The 17,913-nt window shown below is 34.0% G+C and overlaps 2 protein-coding genes across 2 annotated transcripts; both read left to right on the top strand.

Moving 5' to 3' along the window:
• The first annotated feature begins 795 nt into the window (after positions 1–795).
• LOC132553482 (neuronal acetylcholine receptor subunit beta-3-like) lies at positions 796–2,214 on the top strand. Its single transcript, XM_060217730.1, has one exon. It carries the CDS (start codon positions 796–798, stop codon positions 2,212–2,214), a length of 1,419 nt encoding a protein of 472 aa, XP_060073713.1.
• A 2,523-nt stretch (positions 2,215–4,737) lies between these two features.
• LOC132553463 (major facilitator superfamily domain-containing protein 1-like) lies at positions 4,738–17,913 on the top strand. Its single transcript, XM_060217711.1, has 13 exons — positions 4,738–4,762; positions 6,649–6,749; positions 7,241–7,359; positions 7,716–7,771; positions 8,210–8,353; positions 8,938–9,096; positions 11,942–12,057; positions 12,271–12,371; positions 13,669–13,777; positions 14,201–14,338; positions 14,782–14,921; positions 15,397–15,511; positions 16,118–17,913. The coding sequence occupies exons 1-13, from the start codon at positions 4,738–4,740 to the stop codon at positions 16,250–16,252; spliced, it is 1,458 nt and encodes a 485-aa protein (XP_060073694.1). The 3' UTR covers positions 16,253–17,913.

The following is a 17,913-nucleotide window of genomic DNA, read 5'->3' as shown; positions in this document are numbered from 1 at the left end:
GGCTGCGGGCTAACCAGTCCTCGCCGCTATCCCTTTAAAATGATTGTACTAAAGACATACATGTACAAGTGAGAATGAAACTAGACGTTTAGTATTAGTTTCATCGACTTGGTTTCTTTCTGTCAGAGGAAAAATTCTTCCTTGCTTGGGCTGACATATAGCATTAAGGCAAATAGCAACGTTTATTTAAAATATATATCATACATAATATGTCGCAAATGGTGTAAGAGCGACATTTAAATCCATTGCCACAAGTAACTAACTACTTTGCATTGAAATGGATGGATGTTGTTTCCATGGCTACATATATACATTTGCATATTCGAAATAGTGCCTTTGGACAGGCTACATAAAGTTAAGATGAATAGAATGCTGCTACAAATAACCAATTAAATAATGACAGTTACCTGGGTTTTCTGTGTTACCTCTGAGCAGGTGGCAAGCTTACCACATGCATGTAACTTATACAGGCGTGTTATTATGATAAAACTTTTTTAATGTTTCGTCGCTAACAAACAAGAATATATCAAATCTTAAGCTATTTTAAAGGTGTGTGATTAATAATAATATATAATGATCACAGGTAACACAAACGTTATATTTAGACACGCATAGGTGGTGTTCAACCAAGTGCAACGATATGGAACGGTAAGAGTTCAAAGCATGTTACAGTTAATTCTATCAACGGACGTAACCTGACGCATTAAGCCAAGTTTAACATACACCTAGTTGTTTGCCTTTCTGAAGGTGAGCGTTAGTTCCTGTTTCACAAGTGGACAATTCAAAACTTAAAATATGATTGGAGTTCTTAAAACTTTGTTCGTAACAGTATGTGCTTGTTTATATGGAGTTGAAAGCACAACAAGACAGGATATACAAGACTTGCACGACAAACTGTTACCAACTTATAACAAAGATCTCGGACCGAACTTCAACCAATCTCAGCCAATTGTCCTGTATATAACGTTCAACTTGTTCACACTCAACGAGTTTGATGATAAAGCCGGGAAACTTGTATTTCTAGGTGTTTCAACTATTCAATGGCAGGATGACAGAATGGTCTGGGATCCTCTTCTACACGGGAATACAACTTCACTAATGATACCACAGTCTAAGGTGTGGATACCAAATCTTTTTGTTGCAAAACCATACGATAATGTGAAAAAAGTCGGGAATGATATCGTACAAATAACATACACTCCTGACGGGTGGGCCTCTTGGTCAGTCCCAGACTTATTCGAGGTGTCGTGCACAGCAAACGTAGCTTACTACCCTTTCGATCGACAAAGTTGCCAAATATATATTATCCCATGGGCTTATGGTGTGGGTATGTTTGATTTCAGACTTCCACTTGACAGCATGACACAACTGGACTTCATAGAAAATGGAATATGGAAGGTTCTCTCAACCAAACTGTTTGTAGAGAACCACGAGGAAGGCGATATCGTGGTGATGGAAATAAAATTTCAAAGACGTCCTCTATTTGTAATTTTGAATCTTCTCCTGCCAATAGTGGTAGTTGGTGTACTGAATGTGTTTGTTTTCTTGCTTCCCCCTGAGCCGGGAGAGAGGAGTGCCTTTGGAATGACGGTGTTGTTGGCCATGGCGGTGTTCTTGTCAATTGTGTCCGACAAACTGCCCAGCACATCGGAACCACACATTGCTCGTGTGACCTTATACATTCTTGCAGAACTAATTATTAGTGGCCTCATCATGGTATTCACTATTTTTTCTCTGGTGTTGTACAGTAAAAAAGATGATAGACCCATTCCTGGATGTATTAAACGTTTTGTATTAATGTGTACTAAAAGACAGAGAAAGTTGAAAAAACATACACCTGATCGACGGAATGAACAGACCACTGAGGAACAAAACAAAACGGCACAGCGAGACTGGCCTTTCGAAAACGATCGACATCGCTATGATTACATGGATTTATATGATAAATACCGAGGGTACCCCAATGGAAATGCCGAACGAAGACAACGTGGTCATTTGCCTCAGATGTATAACCAAAACAACAGAGATAATCGACAGACACCTCCAGAAAGTCCAGTGGTAATAGCGACAGAGGACACTAGCACCAATGTCACATGGACTGATGTGGCCAAGTGTTTCGACAATGTCTGTTTGGCATTGTTTATATTTCTTAATCTTTGTCTACTTGTAGTTGAAACCATAGACTCTGCGAGTTATCTCAATAACGATTTTTAATAACTTTATTCTATGATATATGTTTTTTGTCTGAGCTTTATCGATATAAAGTCATAAAATATATTCTAGATTGATTCTCATGTATATATGTTGATAGTACAATGAAAGTGTCCATTAAAATGCATAGCATACGTGCAGTCATCAAAATAATATATGTGTTAATTAATATTCAAGGTATCTTTTAAATCGAAACAAGATCATAATTTCTGATCGTAAACAAGGTCGTGATAATACTGACGAAGGTATCATTTAATATTTGGCATGTTAAGAAATATGAAGTATAGTATTGCAGAACTTTGTATACAATCACTGCCACTCCCGTCAGTACTTGTTTAGTATGGAAATATTACAGGTGCGTACCAGTCAATGAGTTGGATATTTATCGTGAAATCCGATGAACCGACAAATATCCATTAACAACATACAGGTTTCGTTTGCCCCGAGGGTTTGTGTAGGCTAATTTGCATTCTAAACTTGAATTATATGTGTGCATGAATACCACGATAATATACTTTATAGATGACATGACGAGTCACGATAACGAATTCGTGACGTTGGTGTGTGGGCAAATATCTTTTTTTACAAACAATTACGTTCATATCTGACGTCACCTAACGCCTATTGGTTGACAACACAAGATGCAATAATAATATTTTTCGTGAATTGTCTGTTCTATTAGTGCAGAAATTGCCAAGAATAAATGGTATATACGCATGGTACTGCATCACGTTGTTTTTGAGAGATAAGATCTTTGCGTAAAGTCTCTTCCGTTGTTTTCTGTCTAATTTTACTGATGACATAAAAAAATGTGCATGCTTGCAAGGTCTCTAGCAGCATTTGATTATATGTACCTAAGCCAAACATCACTAATTCGGTTATCCCGAAGTGATAGTGTTTGTCCCGACAATACAAATCCGACTGAAAAAAAAACTGAATGACGAAGTTTGGCTTGATAATGTTATTTACAGGAAGAGCCAGGTATTACACCACTCTTGTTTTAATCTTTTTAACACCATTTGATAATAGGGGTCATATATAGACTCACCTGGTATATAAGGCCTTGCTTAAGAGTGGACCTGCTGACCTGTCATAGCTACTTGACGAAGGGGTGTCATACCGGTCGATAATCAGGTAGCATTCTAAACAACCATTAGATGATTCCGTTATTGTGACGTTAGGCAATTCATTACATTTACATACAACTCACAAAAGCGGGAGGTGGTGTTCATAAAATTTTTTCATCGCGAAGAATAAAGTTACATAAGTTATGTCGTCTCATTTCAGAAGTACATTGGTGTTTTTAAAAGTTATGTATTTTATGCGTGCTCTTATTACGTGTAGTACTCTACATTGATTTACCGATTAACAATGATATTTTTGACTAAAAGTGAAACACGACGAGAGCGGAGAGCTGTCTGATTTCCCTGGCTATAACCAGTGTGATAATAATTACTTCTTAATTATGCCCAAATCCAAATGTGTTTGTAATGTATCTGTTATATGTATGTAAAATTGTTTCCGGTAGAATATTTATAATCTAATGGTTTCGTTGTTTACCTTCTTCCCATGTGGGAACGTGACAATGCTTGCTTGAGTTCAGGTAAATTTACACGGCGTGTGTAGTCGATGGGGCAGAGTACGCTTAATCTTCCGGAACTCTTGACACTATACTTCTTGTACTTTTTCATGAGTCTCCATAAAAACCTTTTTTTAAATCTATTATTTGCTCTAGTTTCATCGATTTTGTTATGATCCTGTTAATATGTTGATAGTTTCCTTGTTAATTTTCTAGTGGAGTCAATGGTCAAACTAGTTTATGGTCGCTAAGTGGTATGTTTATTCATTTTCTTTTCCTGATAAATTGTATTTGTGTTTCACCTAATTTTTCGTTTCGTTCCTTTGTTTGATCAATCGATGACTCGTACCTGAATTTGCCTGTATTGAGTATCCGAAATGATCAGTAAAATTAGACTCGGTAGAGCGTCGGACGTCTGACCTCCGCTGAAAATGTGGTTCAATCCCTGCGCATGCAACGGATGACCCAATCAGCTACAACGGGGAGACACCGCCTCAAAATGATCATGGCTGTTCACGAGTCGATAAAGTCATCTAACAAATTTTGAAATTAAATTAAATAGGAAATGTAATTTGTATGGAATTTCTGACTTTATAATTAAGACTATCAGTGATTTATTCTAAGTTCCCTTTCCCATTCTTCAGCGAAATAACTTGATGCTGAAAAGCCACGTAACTTATTACTAGTAATGTAATGAGAAATCTTATTTTAGTTTGATTGGGTTTTGAATAAATGCTAAGTTGGCAATTTTATATAATTAAATGGAGATTTCACACTAATATAATAATATAATATATCAAAATATAAAATATAAAAATAATTAAGAAACAAAATATTTTATTTGTGGCCTTGATGAGCCTCGAACGATATGGCCTGTACTAATAGGGCACCGAATGACAACTCGTGATTTGCCGTTCGGAAGTAAACAACACAACACAAACAAGAACATGGCGTGTCTGCGAGCAGAAGACTGTAAGTTTTCTAAAATTGTGTACAAAATCCCAGATGATGCGAATTAAGTTAATTATAATATAATATTGGATAGAAATATTAATTTCAACTGGCTGGGTTTAGCATATGATATTAGTCGACGCCGATTTATATGTCTACCTGACTAGCGCGCTTGTAATCACCGGATCACTTGATCGGTTGATGTGCTTGGGTTCTTACTTCTAGTTAGTATAAGCAGGGACGTATATATCACGTTAATATATAGGTCCCTGGTATAAGTTTACTGGCATAACCGCACGAGTCTGATGTTCTCTCAATAATATGCATATATGCCTAATAATCGCTAGCCGAAAGAAGAAATCATAGATGTTAGAAACCAGACTGTAGAAATAACAGTAACCGAGCTATTTTATAGCGATTATTGTTCATGGCAAATCACAGGACAGTACCAGCCTCGTCTGACAACACGCTCAAACTGATATTAGTATTATTGTATTGACAGACGAAACTGGTACCTGAGGTCAGATTATTGTGGCAGGCCTAGTCCGAAGGGTTCTGATTATCTATCATTACTTTTTTGTCTTGGTCGCGGATAGATAGTCTGAACCCTTTGGACTAGGACAAGTCTAATGTTATCGTAACATGTATAAGCACAATATGTAGAAAGCCTATTGTACATGTAGTTAATAGTACAAGCACTTAAACCTACCACTGACAATCTGGTGAATCAACCTTTGGAGATGAGTCATGCTCAGTTAACAATCATGATGGACCATGTACTGTAATTAAAAGTAATCCATCTGGACTATGCCCTCTTAAGGCTTTGTGATAACCTTTTCAACGAACACCAAATCAAAAATGAATGGGAGAGCTTTTCCCACCAAGGTATGTGACAAAGGGAGCAAATATGCTTTTTGGATATTTGCAAAAACAATATGAAAACTATTTTGTTTTCAAAAACATTCAACAAGATTAAGCTTCTTAGATCTTTTAGTGTTGTAGGATGCTTCTAATTAGAGAGCAACATATATCAACCTCCTGTACCCTTCAAACCCATGTTCAAGGGGAAATTGCTCTGAAACCCACTCCTGATACTGTGTCCAAATACTCATCTGTCAACACATTAGTGGCCACAGCTATACTCAGACACCAGAGGGAAACCTATGGAGGAAGACAACTAGCTTAACAGATATGATCCCACACCATGTGCATGTCTTGAAACATTGCTGTTAGAGAAAGGGATCTTAAGCTCATGCTTGATTACACTCATATTAATGTCAGTGCATAAGGGAAGTTTGTGAAGTACTGCAGTCAACCTGTTTGTTTTTATGATATTTTTGCCAGCAAAATACAGGAATTAATCAATTTGATAAAAACTAAAGTAATCTTATATCCTTGTGATCGCTAGTGATGATATAACTTTTCCAGTGATAATAACTTTACTGGATGTAAATGTTTTGCAGTGTAATCTACGCATATTTAATTATGTAGATATTTAAAACAAATTATAGCTTATATGATATATCCTGAACGGAAGAAAGGCCACAATATCTCAGTCAGTAAAGCATTATCAGTCTTTACAACCACAGGTGAAGAACATACCCTAACTGTTGTTAGCAGAGATAAGCCCAGCAAACAAATGACATATCTATGATAAAACAGGAAAAAGATCCAATGTCACGATACAGGCAAAACAGTACAAATGGGAATTCTTCCATAGAATGGATTCCCAGGGGAATACCTAGTCAAGTCCATGTAGCTGAAATTTTGAGGTTTTAATGGTGTTTACACATTTCAGCATATTAAATATGCCATCTTCAGAACAATAAGAATGGTGTCCAGTTCTCTATTTTATCTACATATCTATGATATATGTAAGCCTGATCTTAATGTTTTGTATTTTTAAGGTGGGTATCGTTTCCTGGTGCTGTTCTTCAACTGCATGTTGACATTTGGTTCCTACTATTGCTTTGACATGCCAAGTGTTTTGCAGGATGAATTTCAAGGGGTAATTTGAAATTTATGACTTGATATTCAGCACTTTTTCTTTCAAATTCAGTAGGATTTATTATAACAACATAAAACAGGACTTTTTTAATTTGACAGATCCAGTAAAAAATTTTGATCCTTGCTATGACCAATTTTCAACAGTTTTCAATTGCAAATAACAAAAATATTATATTACCCAAGGGAAATGTTGTATTTCTGGTAAAAGAGTTCCAAGTTTGTCCCTTGGTTCTGCATTCAATACTCATGTAGGTCACCAGTACTGTAAATTGGAAACTGTTATTAAATATTATGGCCTATTGCCATATGGAAAAAAATTATGAGACTTTCTGAGTTTTGACTTTAAGCTAATTAACTTTCACAATGGTTTGCTTACAGTCATGACTATCTTATATAAACTTTGAAAATATATACCTTGTATGTTGGATTAATCAGATAAGCACATTCATGACATTTGTAAAATTCTGTTAACTTTTTGACTTCTGATTCCAGGTTAGTAATTGTACACAAAATTCCACTGGACAGGAAAATGAAACTTGTGTGAAATGTGATGACTGCCTGGGAATGTCAGCAGATGATTACAACCTTCTGTATGCCATATATGCCTGGACGTAAGTATCCCCAGCGTTTATGTTTCCATATCAGTATGAATTCAGATAAGTTAGATCCACATTTACTACCAAATCCTTTCTGTTTCCTTGGTGTTATAGAGGTTACAAACTGTGTTATTGACTGTGTTAAAAAAACCTGTCCAAACTTTAACACTACATTTCATAGATGTACATATTTATATAAATGATGTGTTTATAATGTCATTTTCATAGCAGTGTCTTGGCCAGTCTATAGATTGCTGTGATACATATGTAATACATATAGTTGACATTTTAGATACAAGATTGTGTCAGTTTGTCTAAAAGATTGTATATATTTTACTTAGTAATTATCATGAATCAAATTCATTTTCCAGAAATGCTGCTGTTGTCATCGGTGCTGGCTTCCTCATAGACAAACTTGGAAATAGAGGTAAAAAGTAGCTGTATTATCGAAATGTTTTAAAACTTTTGTATTTTAATCAAAACATGCTTCTTTATATATATTTGACATGTGATTTGATTATCAACAAAAATAGTTCAATATCCATGTATTATGCACTGCATACCATTAAATCAGTATATAAATGTTCACATTCATGAGAGAAGGAATTTGATTTTCATTGTCAGAGGTCTCACATTAAGATTACTTTGGGTCATACACAAAGAAATGAAACCATTTTTCCAGTAAGAATTAGAGAAAACAACATCAATGAAGCCAGTTGAACTTTGCATATCTTTGGTATATGAAAGCATGAATGATAAACAGTCACAGGACTTTTGACTATGTCCAAGGTGAAAAATGTGTGTTGTGTGGGGATGCTCTACTTCGCAATGAAAATTATTTTATCAAATTGTCTTTTTACTTCAGTGGGTGTGTTCTTGTTCTCTTTCCTGTGTGTTGTGGGATCTTCAACGTTTGCCCTTGGTAGTATGTTGAAGGGTACCTCCGCCATGTTGCCTGTTATGTTGCTTGGACGTCTACTGTTTGGATCTGGCAATGGCTCCTTGACAAGTAGGTTATTAAAGTTTATTTCTTTATCTCATATGTAGTAATCTTCACAATAATCAGCCCTATTAATAATGTGTCAGGTTTTCTTTTTTTTTAATTTTCCAAGAGTTAAAGTTGATTTTGTTTCAATAATATTTTTTATAATAAATCATATTTGATTGATATGAATCCTAAAAAGTATAATGTAGCTATTATATATTGTACATATTTCCCTAAATTTCAGCATTTAAGAAATTGTTTTGAGAAAAAAAATCATGATGTGAAATGCATTCTTCATTCTTAATTATCTTTTGTGAAATACATGTCTAGAATGATGTAACCAATTGTACGTATTTAACAAATGTTGGTTATGGTCATCATGTGGCACATTTGATAAAGATGGTGTTATTCATTCTGATGTACATTTAGCAAAGATTGGTTGTATATCTGGTCAGCCAGGTGACCCCAACCTTTTCACATCAGTTACGGGAAACAAACCTCAGAGGTCGGGCTAAAGGTAAGTACATCACCATTGCACCACTCGACCGCCCATGAATAGACAATTTTAGTATTCCTATGTTATTGAATTGACTTCTTCTTTTCCTTAGTTGTGAAGAACAGGATAACTGCATACTGGTTCCGTAACAAGGAATTAGCCATGGCCTTTGGTATCACACTGGCATTCTCACGACTTGGCAGTGTCCTCAACTTCTTTCTCACACAAAGCTTTTCTGAGACCTATGGACTTTCTTGGACATTGTGGGCAGGTAATGTTCTCAACTCATTATTCCCTCCCAGTTCTAATGTTTCACTGATATAATGATTATGTTGGGCATATTGGATACAATTTTTAATCATGTGTGAGTACGAAAACCTTTCAATATATACTTTTTTGATTAGCTGAAATTACTGATTGACTGACTGTAGTTTCAGGATGTAACAGTTTCTGGTGACTGTAGTTTCAGGATGTAACAGTTTCTGGTGACTGTAATTTCAGTATGTGACAGTTTCTGGTGACTGTAGTTTCAGTATGTAACAGTTTCTGGTGACTGTAATTTCAGGATGTAACAGTTTCTGGTGGCTAGTTCCAGGATGTAACAGTTTCAGGTGACTGTAGTTTCAGGATGTAACAGTTTCTGGTGGCTGTAGTTTCAGTATGTAACAGTTTCTGGTGACTGTAGTTCCAGTATGTGACAGTTTCTGGTGACTGTAGTTTCAGTATGTGACAGTTTCTGGTGACTGTAGTTTCAGGATGTAACAGTTTCTGGTGACTGTAATTTCAGGATGTAATAGTTTCTGGTGACTGTAATTTCAGGATGTAACAGTTTCTGGTGACTGTAGTTTCAGTATGTAACAGTTTCTGGTGACTGTAATTTCAGGATGTAACAGTTTCTGGTGACTGTAGTTTCAGGATGTAACAGTTTCTGGTGACTGTAATTTCAGGATGTAACAGTTTCTGGTGACTGTAGTTTCAGTATGTAACAGTTTCTGGTGACTGTAGTTTCAGGATGTAACAGTTTCTGGTGACTGTAATTTCAGGATGTAACAGTTTCTGGTGACTGTAGTTTCAGGATGTAACAGTTTCTGGTGACTGTAATTTCAGGATGTAACAGTTTCTGGTGACTGTAGTTTCAGGATGTAACAGTTTCTGGTGACTGTAATTTCAGGATGTAACAGTTTCTAGTGACTGTAATTTCAGGATGTAACAGTTTCTGGTGACTGTAGTTTCAGTATGTAACAGTTTCTGGTGACTGTAGTTTCAGGATGTAACAGTTTCTGGTGGCTAGTTCCAGGATGTAACAGTTTCTGGTGACTGTAATTTCAGGATGTAACAGTTTCTGGTGACTGTAGTTTCAGTATGTAACAGTTTCTGGTGACTGTAGTTTCAGGATGTAACAGTTTCTGGTGACTGTAGTTTCAGGATGTAACAGTTTCTAGTGACTGTAGTTTCAGGATGTAACAGTTTCTGGTGACTGTAGTTTCAGGATGTAACAGTTTCTGGTGACTGTAATTTCAGTATGTGACAGTTTCTGGTGACTGTAGTTTCAGGATGTAATAGTTTCTGGTGGCTGTAGTTTCAGGATGTAACAGTTTCTGGTGACTGTAATTTCAGGATGTAACAGTTTCTGGTGACTGTAATTTCAGGATGTAACAGTTTCTGGTGACTGTAGTTTCAGGATGTAACAGTTTCTGGTGACTGTAGTTTCAGGATGTAACAGTTTCTGGTGACTGTAATTTCAGGATGTAACAGTTTCTAGTGACTGTAATTTCAGGATGTAACAGTTTCTGGTGACTGTAGTTTCAGGATGTAACAGTTTCTGGTGACTGTAGTTTCAGGATGTAACAGTTTCTGGTGACTGTAGTTTCAGGATGTAACAGTTTCATGTGATGATTTTTTAAATCTGGATTTCTTATAATTTTATCAAAAGTCAAGATTTGATGATAACAGTTTCATTCACCTAAGAGGTTTTTTTATGAAGTTACCAGATTCACTAGGTGGTGTGTTTGGATATGCCATTCTGCTGCTCCCTAGTGGCCGTTCACACATAAAAAAAATTACCTGTCCAAATTTATTCCATGAAATTGCTGTTCAATTTATACTCCTTATAACAATGCTTACAGTGATACTGATAAACCCAATGGATTTATTTATTAATGATATTAAATTCAGGAATGGTTTTATGTTTAACTATATCATTTACATACACTTCTTACGTTGGAACTGGTTGGAGACTCTCAAATGTATCATCAAAGCCTTACTACTTTTAAATGCTTATATTTATAAGTTATATTTATCATTTTATTAAGGTAGGGAAAAGACTTACAGACAAAAAACATTATGAACTGAAACTATTGAAAGAAATGTTTTTAAGGTTTAATCTAATGTGTAAAATATAACCTAACATTAACTTAACACAAGAGCCATGCTGTGTCGTATTGGTTTCAATAGTATGGTTTGATCCTGTGTTTGAACTATTAATATTTACTTCACCCAGGAGCCATGCTGTGTCGTATTGGTTTCAATAGTATGGTTTGATCCTGTGTTTGAACTATTTATATTTACTTCACCCAGGAGCCATGCTGTGTCGTATTGGTTTCAATAGTATGGTTTGATCCTGTGTTTGAACTATTTATATTTACTTCACCCAGGAGCCATGCTGTGTCGTATTGGTTTCAATAGTATGGTTTGATCCTGTGTTTGAACTATTTATATTTACTTCACCCAGGAGCTATGCTGTGTCGTATTGGTTTTAATAGTATGGTTTGATCCTATGTTTGAACTATTTATATTTACTTCACCAAGGAGCTATGCTGTGTCGTATTGGTTTCAATAGTATGGTTTGATCCTGTGTTTGAACTATTTATATTTACTTCACCCAGGAGCCATGCTGTATGGTCTTGGTTTCAATAGTATGGTTTGATCCTGTGTTTGAACTATTTATATTTACTTCACCCAGGAGCTATGCTGTGTCGTATTGGTTTTAATAGTATGGTTTGATCCTATGTTTGAACTATTTATATTTACTTCACCCAGGAGCCATGCTGTATGGTCTTGGTTTCAATAGTATGGTTTGATCCTGTATTTGAATTACTTATATTTACTTCACCCAGGAGCTATGCTGTGTGGTCTTGGTTTCATATCAGCCATGATTGTAAGCTTCTTAGACATCTATGGTGTGAGACAGCTCGGGGATGAACAATCCATCAAAGCAGACTCCAAGAAACTTGTGAGTATTTGGCAGATTGTTTTGAGGATTGTTATTATTAAATTTCAAGGCATTATCATGTCACGTATTGACAATATTTGTAATCATTTGCTTGTAAACATTCCAGAGATAAATAGTTTAACATGAAATAATTATCTGTAACTCTGAGCATGTATGATTTGTAGTCATGCTTCTGTATAAATATTCCCCTTGACAAGTATCTTTGTGTTTCAGAAAGTGACAGATATTAAATACTTTTCCCTGTCCTACTGGCTGTTGGCTTTAGCTATCATGTTTTTCTACAATGGTGTCTTTCCATTTGTTGCTGATGCAAGGCAAGTCTTGATTTGTCTCCCAAATTACATTTGTGTGTTATGCTGCCATATGATCAGTATTGATGTTGAAAATAAATTGCTTTTCTATTTTGACATGGTTCTAATTTTGTTAACTTGTGTCAAACCTCTTAGATAAAATATTTCAACAAGTTTATTTCAGGCAGTTGGTGTTATACACAGAATAATGTTGCCCAATTGTACATGTTTCATGCTCTGACAATCTTCTGTATAAGACAAACATTTACTTTATTTAATGTATTCACATTATTTACATATTGCAGATTTATTCAGCATAAGCAATTATATAAGAATTATTTTTTGTTATCCCCCGAAACACATTTGCAGAGAATATTAATTTGGGCTCCATGCATGCGTCTGTCCATCTGTCAGAGTGCTTTTCGGGGCTATAACTTCAAAACTATTCAACTCAACTTCACAAAACGTGCTGTACATATTAAGTTAGTGCCCTAGTAATGCCTTTTGTTGCTATTGACAGCATTTCAGTTATTTTAAATATCTTTTGTATTACCATGGAAACATATCTAAGCTACAAATTCAAAACTGTTCCACTCATCTCAACAAAACTTTCTGTAAATATTAGGTTAGTGCCCTAGCTGTGACTTTTTTCTGTGACAACATTTATGTATTATATTTTTTCTGTTACCATGGAAAAACTAGTGTTAACTTTCGTTTACGGGCTACAACTTCAAAACCATTCCACTCAACTTCACAAAATGTTTTGTATATATTAAGTTAGTGACCTAATTGTGCCTTTTTTTACTGGGGACATTTTAAGATTTTTTTTTCTGTTCCCATCAAATTTTTCAATTTCTTGAGATTTTTTGTATATCTCCAAGGCTTATAGAGTGTTGCATAATTTGTTCATGGACAATACAAAGCTCTATTTAAATATCAACAGGATCTTCATCAAGATATATACTCATACTATTAGGTTGATACATACATATTTATATATATATTATATATATATATATATATATATATATATATATATGTATATTTAAAATGTTGAAGTTGAAGAGATGCAAGGAAATTAATTGATAACTGACAAAAAAGACGTAACATTCTGCGCTATCTCTTTCACTGTATTAGATCTTCAGGTAATAGTAATGGTACATATTTGAATGATGTCACACATTGTATATATAATTGTATAAAAAGTATATATAAATTATATTTGGGTTTTACACCAACAGCTGGGTACAGGGGATAATATCTTGCTCAGCAACTCCTTGTTTTCTATTCTTATAATTAATATCTAATTTTTTCCAAACAGTGAGTTTATACATGTGAAGTATAAGTTTGACCTGAAAACTTCCTCGTATTTGGCCGGAGCAGTGTATGATGTCTCCATGGTTGTATCCCCCTTTTTAGGAGGGCTAATTGTATGTATCACTCTTCCTGATTACCGTTATATTATAGAAAAATGAAATTTCATTGAAGTGGTAATGATAATCACCACATATAACTCTTCAGTATTGTTTTTATTCTCCATTTGATGTTTTTACCATCAGATATATATTGAATTTCATACATTGTATATTTTATCAAAGTAAATAATGAAATGTCTGTTATTAACTAACCATTATGTATAGTGCATCAGAATTGTATTCTTGTTAATTTTTATTTGTTAATTCTTGAGCTGACAACATTTGCTTGAAATATTTTATATAGAATGTGCAAATAATTTTATATTTTTGTAATTCTGCAATAATGTATCTATCATCTGATTTAAACTATAAACTGGCAAGTCTTGATGTACAGAATATATATATATGGGAGATAATGTCAGGCATAATTTGTCTCAGGACATCATTGGAAGACGAGGAATCCTTGCAGTCATGTGTGCCAGTCTGTCCATACCTGTGTTTGGAATTCTAGCGTTTACATCTGTCTATCCATTGGTGGCAACACTGTGGCTAGGAATGACTTACTCGTTTGCTGCTGTTAGTATTCCTTTAATGGATGAATTTTGAAGACCTCTGGTTATCTATATATATCTCATAATCATATGAATTTGTTACAAAAGGAAAAAATCCTACTGTACATTCAGAATATCAGTACATCTGTTGTAATACATTGATCAGTAGAAGAAGTCAGGTCAGGAGATAAAAAGCAAATGTACTGCCAGATATTCTGTATATTATGTCAGCTTTTTCCAATTTTCCATAAAAACTTTTTGATTATAAAAAAAAAATTCATTTACCATGTTATTTATAATCTTTGTCAAATACTTAACATTTTGATAAGAAAATGAAAATGCAAAGTAAACTACCTGTTATTGATTTTTTAATTTACATTGTATTTGATTTTTTCATTTTTTAAAACTGTTCATCTTTGGAATACAAAATTTCATTGTACTAGAAATTGTTGTGGTTGCTGTTTACAGGCAAGCTTATGGCCATCCATTCCACTTGTAGTCAGTCCAGCCACAGTGGGCACAGCCATGGGACTGACCACTTCCATGCAGATGATAGGGATAGGAGTTTCCAACCTAGTGGTCGGTCAGATCCTGGGTAAAAACCTTCAGTAAGTGTATTGTATATCAAAAAGAAGGGGTGTCCACTTTTGATGTCAGTTACCATCCAGTAGATATACCTTGATGTACTGATAGGAATGTTCAATTTTATAAAATTTATTCTTAAACTGTCAATTGAATACCCGTATTATCTTACAGAAAAACATTTTAGTTTTTTGGTTTTTTTTTTAATTTTTTGCATTTTGTGCTCTCCTGTCATGCATAATATGGATTTTGTTAGGCAGTATGTCCTTATGGTAACTTTCATTCCAAAGTGATTATAATCTTAACAAAAATAGTTGTACCAATTACAGATAAGAATAATTAATTGCCTGATTAATGTTAAAAGCTGGATAGAAAAAAGATCAATTGAGTTCTTTATAATTTACCATTTTTGTCATTACAAGTTGATGAATTGTAACAAAGTTATGTTCTGTTACCTCCGATTAATTCCAGCATTTTCCATTTTGTATCATTATAATTTAGTCTGAAGACAGAGGAAACTCTACTAAGATGGAAATATGTCATGATCTTCCTCTTGGCAAACAGCCTAGCCTGTGTGGTAACCACAGTGTTCCTTAACATCAATGACAAAAGAAGGGTTAGTCATGTTTTTCTGCCTTACTCATATGTCCTGTTAAAAGCACATTTGTGTGACCGACAACATTTCCAGGTCAATAACAAAGGTTAAAGAACAGTTCTTGTTTTCTGATTTTCAAATGTTGTGCTATGTTTGAAATTGAAGTGTTGTATTTGCTTTGAAAAGTGTCATCAATTTTTCTAAACTTTAAAGTAATTATCTCACAAGTGTGTTAAGTTAAAGTATATAGAGTGTAAATACAAAATAACCTCCCAAGTAAAACCACAGACTTAGATATAGGTCTGAGTAAAACATTGTCGCAAATCTATTGGTGTAATGGTCCATAGATACAAAATTACTTCTAACTGCATCATTTTAGGGGTATGAATTATACAAAGATGTTCTTGAATATAAACCAAAAAATCTTTTTTGATCAAGGTAAAGTAACATAGTTAAATTTCTGAACTCTTTTCTTTGAATGTTTTCAAAATTTCTATTGTCAGCCAAATAACAATGAAATAATGTTTTCAAGATAAAATTCTACTGCAGTGCATTTGTTATTATTACCAATTTAATCATAAACAAATCAGGTTTTAAAGTGAGAAAATCAATCTTTGTTTTATGCAGGGTGGAATTCTAAATCTTAGTCGAAAACAGAAGGCAATAAAAGCAGCCCAGTTAGCTGCTGACCCAGCAGAGGAGAAGGAGCCAGACGAGAATGACCCACTTATTCCAAATCGAGGACGTCCAAACATCAACTGATGTTTGCTTGACAATCCAAATTTACAGTTATTTGGGAAACATGTGTGATTAGTGAGAGAGAAGTACCTGGTAAGGCAGGATGGAATAATAGGAATTGAGACATTTAATCTTTAAAAGAAAATGTGAGCAATAGTTTGATAAATTTACACAAAAAAAACAATGTGTTTTATGTTGATGTGTTGCGTTTAAGTTTTATGATAAGCTATAGTCTCACAACTGACCTGTAATGATCATTCTCATTGAGCCAATACATACACACATCTGAGATCTTTTACGCCAATCACATGAATCTGATAATCGTGTGACCTCTATTTGATTTTACATCAGTTTATGAAACTCTTACATTCAAAAGTTGATATCATTGTAATTTTCATGTAGACAATCATCATTTTGCTTATTTGAAATGATATTTTATTAGTGTTTTATGACTAGTTTCTCATTACATAACAGTACATAACAGACTTGCCTTATTAACTTAAAAGCCTTGTTCAGGTCATATAGGCTTAAATAGGCTAGTTGATTCAAATGTTTGTTATACTTGTAAATTTGACATATGTTGTGAACATTTTACCTTTGATGAAATGTATCTTTAAGATGCTTTTTGCCTGAACATTTTACCTTAAATGCATCTCCTGGGCATTGCAGCTATTGATTATGTAGTATTATCAGATGTGTTCCTGCCGTTATATAAGTAATGGGTGCTATGCTTACACTTCCAAGTATATGGATGTAATATTTAAATAAGTGTCTGATGGTAAGAGATAAAAGAAAAAAATATGGTATGTTCTTACTACATTTGTACTTTTATCAAAGAATTGATACATTCCCATTACTTTTATCAGAGAAAAGAAACAGGATAATTATATTTATGGTAAATATGTTGATGTTTTGCCCATTGTTTCATTTGTGACCACATTTAGTTGATAATGTTCAATGACCACCACTTCCTATATATATAAAAGGATGTGTCTTCCTATATGTATATCAACTGTGATCCACTGGGAGTGTGTTTAGCACAATTAAAATAATGTTTTAATGTTTGTGTGGATATTAAAGGAAATATTGATATGATGAAAATAGAAATGTTTCCATGTCTCCTTAGGTTGATTTCTGAATTCTGTACATGTGCCAAGCATTATTGAGATTATGAACAAATTTAATTGAATATTGAATTATGATGTTCCGACTTCATTATTGATATTCTTAATGCTTTCTCAGCTTCTATTTAATTTTTTTGTGCAAGTAATTGGAATGAGTGCAATATAACTAAGTATCGCTTTTACAAAATTGGGAGTTACTAATTTGACAGGTTAATTCTCAGGTCATTGAAAATAACGATTATCTTCAGTATTTGATATCTAATAATGGATAAGGGTTTTTACAATTTTATTTCTTTTTTCTTTCAGTTGAAAGCAAATTAAGAAGAAAATCTTGCTTATTCATGTACATGTTGTTACTTTATCATTACTTACTTTTTTTTAATTACTCAAAAATGAAATTAGAACTTTTTAGAACTTGATCTATATATTTGACAACCAAACGATTTTACAGGAACATTCATTGTTGTCCATTAAAAACATTTGTAGAAAAAGGATATTTTTCTGACAGCAAATGAATAACTGTGATAGAAATGATATGTAATTTATAACTTTCTGTATAAT

Source organism: Ylistrum balloti, unplaced genomic scaffold (assembly GCF_031769215.1).
Source record: "Ylistrum balloti isolate Yb309-2 unplaced genomic scaffold, AGI_CSIRO_Ybal_v1 Utg370330, whole genome shotgun sequence".
Lineage (NCBI taxonomy): Eukaryota > Metazoa > Mollusca > Bivalvia > Pectinida > Pectinidae > Ylistrum > Ylistrum balloti.
The sequence above is the reverse complement of the archived record's forward strand: the minus strand, read 5'-3'. Positions and strand labels throughout refer to the sequence as shown.

Excerpts from the sequence above, each read along its gene's own strand:
- LOC132553482 (XM_060217730.1), top strand. The coding sequence starts at position 796 with ATGATTGGAGTTCTTAAAACTTTGTTCGTAACAGTATGTGCTTGTTTA.
- LOC132553463 (XM_060217711.1), top strand. The coding sequence starts at position 4,738 with ATGGCGTGTCTGCGAGCAGAAGACT. Across the intron at positions 8,354-8,937 it reads TGGCAATGGCTCCTTGACAA|TTGTGAAGAACAGGATAACT; the intron begins GTAGGTTATTAA and ends TCTTTTCCTTAG. Across the intron at positions 14,339-14,781 it reads TGACTTACTCGTTTGCTGCT|GCAAGCTTATGGCCATCCAT; the intron begins GTTAGTATTCCT and ends TGCTGTTTACAG.